Here is an 11370-nt window from a genome sequence, read left to right on the forward strand (position 1 = left end):
ATATTACAATACACATAAACTCAACAATACAATTCCATTTGTATCATTTATTCATCATATAACCATTTGAGCATGAGACTTATATCATTTCACTGTCATTTCTCTTTTCCATTAATCTAGTAGCCTAATGAACTGTAATAAATAGATTCGGATACATGGGTAATTACACCATACCAAGTTGCTTGTCAGAGTAGTAACTGCACCACATCTAGACACCGAAGTGTAAACCTCGTAGGCATCATATAATCAGTAACAATACATCTCTCCACCACACCAGTATAACTCAGTAATCTGCAAAAAATTTTGGATTCTGGTATAATCAGTAATATCTATGTACCATCACATATATGTTGTACAGTGCGTAAATAGCCCTAATGGCATGCCAATTGTATCATATCTTTTAATACGTTCACTCAGGCACTTTTACGATATATAATTCATTCATTTAGCTCTAACGTAGTCAAAACACATATCGTTCGAGTATATCAACGTTCCATATCCATTCAATACATCGTATTCATTCATAATAATATTTCTCATATTAGTCCATAGATGCCAAAATCATCAAATTATATTTAACTCTACTAAAAGACATTACAATATAGATCAGTCATAACATAAACAACGTAGTAAATTCTAAGTGAACTTACCTGGCAAAAACAACAACAAACAAGGTATCAGGACTAATCTGTAATTCTTTTTTTCGTAATTATCCTTCGATTAATTCAATTCCCAATCTATAATAATTTATTTCAATTTATCAATTCCAAACATCTTATAATATCCTATTATAAACATATATCAATTCAGTTTTATTTTTTATATTCCCCTAATTTTTTGCATTTTATTCAATTTAGTCCCTAAAACCAAAATAGTCATAAATTTCAAATTTGAGCCTCGATTTTGAAGCCAATCTCAATTCCATCCTTCTAAAACCCTCTATTATCTATAGTTATATAAATTTATCATCATTTTTTAAATATTTACACTTTAGTCCCTATATTAAAAACTAACAATTTTCACTTTACAAAATAGTCTTCTTTTTTTCATTTCTAAACTTCCAATCTAACCATTTAACACTAAGAACCTCAAGAATTCAACATTGGAAATTTTTAGAAACTATAACAGTTTAGAAAAATGACTTACGAGTTAGCTAAGTCAAGCTACAACGATCACAAAAAACATAAAAATTACAAGAAATTGACTAAAATGAACATACCATGCAAGGGATTAAAGTTGGCTGAAATTATCGGATCTTTAGCTATGGAGAAACGGTGGTGAAGAAGAAAAAAAATACCTTTTTGTTCCTTCCACTTTGTTTCTTTTTTTTTTGTTTCACATTTTAACATTTTAATTATAAATTCTAGTAAAATTAATGCCAAAAATGTGTTCTAACCGTCCACTATATTATACTATAGCCTAATTACCACTTAAACATTAGTTTAATTACTAAATAATCCTTTTAACAAATAAAAACTCTATACCAATTAACTTTTACCATTTTTACGATTTAGTCATTATACCTTAATTAGTTACTAATTCAACAAAACTACCCATCTAAAATTCAATTCACCTATATAATAACTCCGTAAATATTTAATAAAAGTATTTACGAGCTTGGTTTATGGAATTGAGGTTCCGATACCTCATTTTTTGACACCACTGATTTTAAGGTTGTTACACTTGTATCTCACTCATAAATATTAAATAATAATATTTATGAAACCCATCATCGAAAAATAAGGTTCCGAAACCACCGTGCTCGGTACCACTAAAAAAGAGTTGTTACAACAGTGGACTCAATCATATGATGGATGTCTATAATTTGAACAGATGACAAAAAAACCTAGTGGAATGCATAAATGTCGTATTGACGGGATGCATCATTTGTTGATAACCTCAGTCATCAAAAAAACACATTGTTACTTATGAACCTTGTTTCCAGAGCAAGTAGAAAAATATGTTGGACAGATAAAGGGCGGCTACATTGGTGCGAGGAAGTGATGAAAAATAGTATAGAAAATGCAAAAAGAGCGAACTCTATGTTTGCAATGTGTCACTCGTATCCAAATCAAATATTTTGGGTTGCGCAGTTCTATAGACCTGACAAAGGTATTATCGAGGGATCGTACCGTGTATACCTGAGATAGAAGATCTATGACTGTAGGATATTTCAAGCACTTTGTATTCCATGCGTACATGTAATTGTTGCATGTGCCTCGGTAGATCCAGATTGCATGAGCTATGTTGATGAAGTGTACAAACTAAAATGCATATATAAAGTATGGAAATCTGAATTCCCACCAGTCCCTAAGGAAAGTATGTGGCCGCCTGTTTCAAACTTTCATTTGAGTTGCTATCAGATATTACATTGCATCGCAAGACAAAAGATCAACTGAATTCTTGTCAGATACGTAACAATATGGATATTCGAGAAAAGATAGACCAACCAAGGTTATGCAATTATTGTAGGAACCTTGGGCATAGTAGGACAACATGTCCACACTTGGAGGGAACATTGAGGAGATGATCGAATTAAAAACTTTATTCATTTTTTTCGTAAATTGTAAATATGTATATTATTGATGTAAAAATACAATACAAACAATTTTTGCAATTTTCTTAAATTGTAAAAAAAGTATATTATTGATATAAAAATACAATAAAAATATTTTTTTCATTTTTCGTAAATTATAAATAAGTATATTATTGATGTAAAAAAATAAACAAACACTTTTTTTATAAAATGTGAATAAGTATATTATAGATGGAAAATTTTAATACAAACTTAATGATGATTTACATGAGAAAAAATTAAATTTCAAAAATCATCTTTGCTGTCGGCCCAAATGTGTGCCACAACCCTATGGGTGTTAATTATGAGGAGAATTTCGTCGTGGTTGAGGTTCCAACTCATCATCTTCATCACCTCCATCTTGATTTTAATCTTCATCTCCAACATTGTCTTCATCTTCATCTTGTTCTTTCGTGCTAGAATGCTTTTGCATTTTAGGTTCCCATCGTATATTGTTAATGGAATTAATAGATGATTGCGAAGATGACCCACCTCTAAAGAACAGTGATGTTGGGGGTGTTTGTGACACTATCGATGGAGAAGTATATGGTGTCAAATAACCCTATTGTAGATAGAATGTTGGAATTGTAAGCGATGGCGGATACATTGATGTTGTTGACGGTAGTGGATAGAATGCTTCTGGGGATGGAGGTGGTGCAAAAAATATTCTTGGAGAAGGTGTTGATGCATGGTACGATGGTGCATAATTTTGTGCTTGTGTAAAAATATAAGGTTAATAAAAGCACTAGAAAAATATGAACCATACTGACTGAGAGGTGGTACACTCATTAGTATAGTATTTGGGGTTGGAGCTGACGATGATGAACTCAACACATGTACTCTCAATCGCGGCCTCATGTGAGGTCGTGTTGGCCTTCTACGATGAATTTGTTTACTCCTTTCCTCCTCCAGCAATAGATATAGCTTACCATGAAGTTTAAACCATGTAATGTAATCGGAAGAGGTTGTCAAATCCAGTAAGACAATTGGTTCGCGTATAGGTATGAAATTGTACCTATGTTCCTAGATGTAGATATATTTGGCATGGAATGTAGGTCAATCTTCATCATTTCTCCTCTACAAGTCGATCTTGTGAAGTTCATCGAGCTCTTGAGGTGACGACAGAATACTTTGCATAAACTCGAACTAGTATTAGTACATCACTCAATAAAATTTGTGCATCTCAACCGTTGCAAACACTATCAATGGCATTTTGACATGCCAGATATTGCAATTCGCAAAAAATATCGGTTGGGATGCATTCTTGAATTTTCGATTCAAAGTATTGCATCTATTCAAACTACAATACAATATTATAATTTTTATTGCGTACCTAATATTAAATTTAAAATCCTTACGTAAATGTTATATAGTTGAAAATTTCAAAAACTAACATCGACTTCTGATCGTTGATTTAACAATAGTCGAATATCTTCGAGCTCGTTCGATACCCTACATGACTCGCATCATTATTCCACCTATTCAAATAATATGTTATTTCACAAATATAATAGTGGAAAAAATATGATAATTATATTATTAAATTAATCTTACCTTATTACGAGTGGGAATTGATAAGGGAAGTTTACTCAAGGACATAAAAATGATAGGCGGTACCATGCTCATGATTGAAGGAGTATGCAACCATTGATTTTTTTTTTTGCTTTCGTTGCTCAACTCATCTCTCAATACAATATCACCAACACAGTTAATTCCCAACTGAGTCACCCGACTTTATTTAAGTCGATTAGTTGTAGGAGCCACCTTAAAAGTATCAAACTTCGAGATTTATCTAGCATCAGAAGACCCTCGATTAACCTCAATATGAATGCTCATGCGAATTATTGTCTTTCAACCGCACTAGAGGAGTTGTCGAGATATGATAAATTATCTTTTAATCATTTCATTTTTGTTCGACTACCACTAAACTTGTACGACACCTTGCCTAATAGTTGGTAGTAAATTGCGCTTCAATCACCAACACGCACTACCCCTTAACGATCAGCGCATCAATTGGTAAAACAAATTGTAATGCTACATCCTCGAGTGTAATTGTACACTCACCGCATGGAAGATGGAATGTGTGTGTCTCGGGTCTCTATCTTTCCAACAAAGAGCTAATATACGAGACACATGCAAGAATCTCACCTTTTGCAAGTGTTGTTCAATGACACGCGGTGCCCCTGCACTTAAATTGTGTATATACGTCTCAATAATTCGATCTTCGGTCTGATTATATAAACATATAATTTTAAAAATTAATAATATTAAAAACTTAATAATTATCTTAATTAACATAAAAATGTACTGATATTTTCTTATTATTTGTAATCGGATATTGGAAATGTGTTTGTGATCCAAACGAATAAGAGGCATAGACATTTTTTACTTTATGAAATTCAATTAAAATCAAAGAAATTACAAAATATAATGAAAAGAATAGATGGATTGATAGAATTGAGAGAAGAGGATTGAATGAAGAAAAAAGAAAATAGCCGTTGAGAATATTGGACCATTGGATGATTACCGTTGGGACGAAAATGCCTCCAAATGGCCTATTTCTCTAAATTCCGAGAAAAATTTGTTTCAAAACTGACATATCGCCTAATTATCACGTTTATTTTCTATCAAATTACTAACTTGAGGCTTAAATATAATTATAATTATAATTTAAAATTATTAATTCACATATAAAATTAATTATAATATACATTATAATTGCAATTTAAAACTAATTATAGAATATGTAATAATTACAAATTATAAACATATAAATATTATTATAAACTTGTGGTAGTTTAGAAGCTTTGATAAGTTTTATATATGCTTTAATTTATGTTAGTAAAATAAATTTTTTGGAAGCTTTGAGGCATATTCTCGATTAGTAAAGATGAAAATTTTGATGTCTTAGTTGATTTATTTAATTTTGGTATATAAGTATCGATCATGAAGATGGATGATTGAAGATGATGCGTAAAAAATGTCTAATTGAATCCCTTTGAAAAAAAATTAACAAAAACAATTATATGACTAATAAATTTTATCAAGAATTATTTTTTGAAAAATTGATAATCGAAAGATTTCACTCCAATTTTGAAATAAAACCGATATGAAGAAAATGTTAAAGATAACAAATGAACTTTGAAGGAACAATTTTGTTATTATTGAATCAAAGCAAGATGGTATAGTCTAGTGGCCGATCATACCTACTTAAAAGGCATAGGATTTGATCAAGTGCAACTTAAGTTGGTACTCGAATCTTGGTGTATAAGAAGGCTATAATTTCTGAAAAATAATAATAAACTAATTATACAAGTTTGAACTTAACATTTAAGTGTTATACTTTTTAGTAAAAGTGGTATGTTGAATTGTATAAATGCACGATTATTAATTCGACAATGCCTCTGAAAATTCCTTTAAAAGTGGCCACAAGACTTCTAAAGAGGAAAAAAAAAACTCTTATAATGAGAACCATTTCTTTATATATACTCAAATATTACCAATTTATACCCACCCATTACCGGCATAATTTAAGAATGTTGCTCAAAAATGTTTTTGGGAAAAATACATTTTTGGAAGAAATTTTTAGCTTCTAAAAAGAATGTTTGGGGCTAATTTTTTACTTGAGAGAAGTATTTTTTTTTCTTAAAAAAATAGCTTATTTAGAAATATTTGTGCCAAATATAATTTTGATATCTCGCCCTAAATATGATATTAGACATTTAAGTTAGTTTTAACAAAATGAAATGTCGACAAATTAAAACAACTCGTGTCTAAACTCTAAATTGTCCTAAGTACATTCCAAAAAAAAAAAAAGAAACTTGCCTAATTTTTACTTGACTTTCATTGTTGCTTTACCCTCCAACTTCAAACTTATTTTTATAACAACAAAAGACTTCCAAGCATGACATTTTATCAAAAATTTAATTTTTTGAATTAAAAATTCCAAATCTTGAAATCTTGAATCTTAAAATTAATTAATTAGAAACTCTCACAAATAGTTAAACAGTCAAGAGATATTCACCCATAAAACTCACTTGAGTTTGAGCTTCCGGGAGAGCGAGTAGCAAGCATTTATTTGCACTTTCTTTTTTATGTAATATGTGTGTATATGGTGTATATATGCCTCTATCGTGTGTAAATTCTACCTCTAATTGTACAGCGCACAAAGATTCACTTAATTAGACCACGGGAGTCCATAATTTGGTTTTTTTTTTTTTTGAAAACAAAATTTAAAAAATCTTTTAAGAATCACTCCCTTGGAATTGAAATAATCTTTCTTGGTGGACTAACAAGTTTACCTTCAATCACAAAATAATAATAAAATTGTTTTAACTGGGCTAACTTCAATTTGGTTAACCTTACCCCATGTCATCTTTTAATGCAGCAAATGTGGAACTTGGTATGAAATTAAGAGCAGAAGTATCAATTCATATGATTACATTACTTGTTATAAGATAATAATTTTGAACACAGAGTTTGCACCCAAAATCCAAGAGAACAACTATGTGTTTTGTAAAATGCTTGTTTTATTACTATATTCATGTTAAAGAAGATATAAATGTTCTGGCTAGGATATATATGGTGCCAAAAGGACCCAAGCCTAAGTGGTTAATTTTCTATATATCAGTGATCAGTGGACAGGCTAAATGGTCAGTTTCCTATGTCACCAGCCTACAGCCCCCTCTACACAACCCCCTATGTTAGAACCCAGATTGATGCAAATGCTAAATACTGAAAAACAGAGATTGATCCTTGAACATCTGACGAAAAATATATATACTCAGCGAAATACAAAATATATAGTCCAGTATAAAGTGGGATCTAATCCCAAGCACTTGTCATTCCCGGAGCATATCCTCCTCCGCCATAATTCCCGGGAAATCCATATGCAGTGCCACTATTACCTCCGCCGTAGTGATCTAGGTTCCTACCAACTGAACCCTCCCTTCTGAAATCACGCCCACCAAAACGCCCTCCTCCTCCTCCATATCGTCGGTTTTTATTACCACCGTAAGGAGCCCGGGATGCATATCGGGTAAGCCATGCAGGTACCTCTTGATTTGCTTCTTGCATTAGCTCAGCTAGTGGCCTTGCCATTGACAAATTGCCTTCGTTAAAGAAAGCAGTTGCCAATCCTGTTTTACCGGCACGCCCTGTCCTTCCAATCCGATGGACGTAATCATCAATGTCATTAGGGAGATCAAAGTTGACCACGTGAGCTACATGGGGTATATCAAGACCACGAGCGGCCACATCTGTTGCCACTAAAATTGGGGTCTTTCCGCTCTTGAAAGATCTCAATGCTAGTTCCCTTTCCTGCATAAAAACAAACCATGCATTTATACAGGCATTCAGCACATACATTGCAACACATCTCAGACCAGCTTTCAACTAAAAACCCTGCTCTACTAGGAGGTAGTGCAACTTCCAAAACCGGACTTAATCAGACACAAGTCACCTTGACGATAGTAAGGCTCAATAGAATAAAAGAAACTAGCATATAATATAGGCAAAAGAGCATTATGATAAATTATCATATCAAGCAACATTTTTCCTAACAATTACCTGTTGAGTCCTATCACCGTGGATAGTGGTTGCTGGGAATCCATTAATGCACAACCAATGTTCCAATGAGTCAGCTCCTTTTTTTGTCTCCACAAAAACTAATGTCAAAGCTTGCTGCAAAGTAAAAGACATACACGGATCAACAACTAACAATTATCTCGGACCTATAGATTCAGTGAGACTAGATACCAGAATTAGCACCCTGAATGGTAAATATTTATCAAAACATATATATACAGTAATTAACTCCAATCCAAATGTATATCGTTAAAGGAACTTCAATAAGCAAGCCCATTCCTGATGGTCTCACATTACCTTTCCATGAGCTCCGTTTTCCCTTTGTGCATGCAGAAGATCCATGAGATGACTTCTTTTATCAGACTCTTGAACAAATTCAACCCTTTGAACAATCAAATCCGTGCTAGAACCAACCCTCCCAACAGCCAAGAATATGTAATTTGCAAGAAAATCAGATGCAAGTCTCTGCACAATCACCAATTAACAAAAGAATTCAAACATATATAGAGATAACAAAAGAATTCAAGCCAGCACTAAGTTATATTCCAATGCAAAACTTGACAAAAATACATCAAGAAAACCGGCTATAATACAGAGAAACTATATTTAATAGTTATAACCAACCTGTATCTCTCTTGGAAAGGTGGCACTAAACAACATTGTCTGTCGCACACCCCGATTAGGCATGTCCATTTGTTCCACTATCTTCCTGATTTGTGGCTCGAAACCCATATCAAGCATACGATCTGCCTCATCGAGCGCTAAGAATCTTATCATCTGCAATGATACTCTAGCCCTCTCTAGCAAATCAACCAATCGCCCTGGAGTTGCCACTAGAATATCAACTCCTCTCTCCAGCTCTCGCAACTAAGTATAGAACAAAGCATTATTATTCAGAAGTATGGTTTTGCAAGGAGACTGATAAGCCATATAATCATTACAGATCTAGAGAGAGAAAAAAGGGTCACATAACAACAAAAAGAGAAATGCCAGGCAACAGAATTTGATACGGAGCAAAAAATGAGTTTCCTTAATAGTTAATCTAAACAAGCTAGTATACATATTAGCGCAATTCAACCTAACCATGTATTCCATGGAGAATATATCTAATAGCTTATGAAACACAACAGACCCTTCCCCCTCTCACACTCTGCCTCAATGAGGATAATAGTGTTTGAAATTAGGCAGAAATATCGAGTCAAATCAGTAATCTCTGTGCACCATTGTTTCTCCTATGAATGCATAGACTTTCCTTTCTGTTTGTTGCATTGATAATAAATAAAAGATAGATTTTGTAAAGAATCCTGAAACCAAATATAACATACAAAAAGATTGACATTCAAAACTTAATTCGATGCGATAATAACCTGCTGGGTAATTGGTGCCCCTCCGTAGGCAACTACAACCTTGACACCAGTTTGATATGAGAATTTTTTCACCTCATCGTGTATCTGAAATTTAATATTATCAGAACAAAAAACACATAGCACCATTCTAAAACATCAAATGTTCTAAAGAATAAGAATCTTACTTGACAAGAAAGCTCCCTTGTGGGAGATAAAATGAGAGCAAGAGGGTAAACAGTTCGTGCTACACGCGGTCTCTGTACATACTGTTCCTGCATAATTCCACTAATAATTGGAAAGCAGAAAGCAGCTGTCTTCCCAGACCCTGTTTGAGCACAAGCCATTAAATCTCTACCTCCTAATACTATAGGGATAGCGTGTCGTTGAACTGGAGTCGGTTTCACATACTTGCATCTCCTAATGTTTTGATTCAAAAGCTCCCCTAAATCTATATCAACAAATGTATTTACAGGTGGTGGCACATTTTCACCACTAATTTCCACCGGAATGTCCTCGTAAGCATCGAAATTGATCCCCGAATTCTCTTGTTCATCCCATGCTTGGTCCTTAACATCAGCTTCATCATTATCATCAAATGGATTTACTTCCCTTTCTCTCCTATTCCAACCACCACTTCTATTGTTCCAACCACCACCGCCACGTCCAGAAGAGCCATATACCTGACCCTGACGCCCTATTTCGGGCTTAGTCCCACCGCCACCGCCCCCAATGCTTGGCCGGGACCATTGGGACACGCCGGTGGTACCATTAAAACTTGTCCTCTCAGTAACCGGTCCTGAAAGGTTAGGTGTGTCGGAAGATGGACGGTTACGAAGGTGGGGAGGGACATAAGTGGACCGAGTTGGACGACGTAAGGAATTGTTGTCTGAAACTACAGTTTCAGATGCAGAGTTTGCTACAGAATCTGCCCATGAAGTTGTCATATTTTCCCAAACCTAAGGAAAAAAAACAAAAAAAAAACTAACAAACACCTAATTCAACCACAAAAAAAAAACCCAATATCCTCCAAAATAAAAGCCTTCTTATCTCCTCCTCCTTGTAGATCAGACCTTGTCAATGAGGATGCAAGCAAAAGTCAACAAATGACAATCAACAAAAAAAACTCTGGAGAAAAAGTATGAAAATAATCAAGCAAAAAGAAAAAGAAAAATCAAAACAAATCCCACAAGAAACAGATGAGAAAGAGCAGAAACCTTGTTGAAATTTCTTTAGCAAGATGGGGTAGGAAGCTGAAAAATGGGGGTACCTTGATTTTTTATAGTGTTGTTTGCTTTATGGATTTAAAGAAGACAAAAATCAGATTAAAACCTCTGCTTTTTGGTCTTTTCTGGTCTTTTATTTTCTTTGATTTTTCTTTCGCTTTTGGTGTTGGCGTTGAGCTAGAAATCTAAGAAACGAGAGAGTGTGAGAAAAAATCTACAGAAGGTTGTTTGGTGACCGTACAATTTGGGGCTTGCGTCATAATTAAAAGATCCTACCAACGGGTAACGGCGTCTTAAATTCGTGTTTAATTATGGATATTTTTTTTTTAATTATGGGATATTATTAATAATATTAATAATGTGTTTTTAAGTTCATTTCTAATTATAATATAAATCTTATTTAAGAATTAAACTGCCGCATTAATTAATATTTAAAATAATTATAACCATTAACCCTTTTTTTTAACATTTTCAATTACACAAAATTTCAAACTCCTCTTTTCATAATTTTTGAATTTGTATTTATATCAAATATTTTTAATTGTTTTATTTTTCAAATTTTTGTTTGATATTAAAATTTATAATTACACAATTACATAAATTAATTTTTTAAAATATTAATTATTATAAAAATGAGAAA

At 33.1% G+C, this 11370-nt stretch overlaps 1 protein-coding gene across 3 annotated transcripts; it reads right to left on the reverse strand.

Annotated features, from left to right (window-relative positions):
- Positions 1-7323: 7323 nt before the first annotated feature.
- Positions 7324-10994, reverse strand: LOC121229645 (DEAD-box ATP-dependent RNA helicase 37). 3 transcript variants are annotated; one of them, XM_041114386.1, is made up of 7 exons: positions 10722-10994; positions 9693-10577; positions 9529-9612; positions 8786-9028; positions 8459-8626; positions 8144-8257; positions 7324-7894 (listed from the first exon to the last, which is right to left on the reverse strand). In XM_041114386.1, exons 2-7 carry the CDS (start codon positions 10449-10451, stop codon positions 7400-7402), a joined length of 1863 nt encoding a protein of 620 aa, XP_040970320.1. In that variant the 5' UTR covers positions 10452-10577; positions 10722-10994; the 3' UTR covers positions 7324-7399. The 3 variants fall into 3 exon arrangements, with proteins under 3 accessions (XP_040970320.1, XP_040970319.1, XP_040970316.1); XM_041114385.1 differs by having other exon boundaries at positions 10775-10973; XM_041114382.1 differs by having other exon boundaries at positions 9693-10632; positions 10722-10973.
- Between the last annotated feature and the right edge of the window lie 376 nt (positions 10995-11370).

Source organism: Gossypium hirsutum, chromosome A01 (genome assembly GCF_007990345.1).
Source record: "Gossypium hirsutum isolate 1008001.06 chromosome A01, Gossypium_hirsutum_v2.1, whole genome shotgun sequence".
NCBI lineage: Eukaryota > Viridiplantae > Streptophyta > Magnoliopsida > Malvales > Malvaceae > Gossypium > Gossypium hirsutum.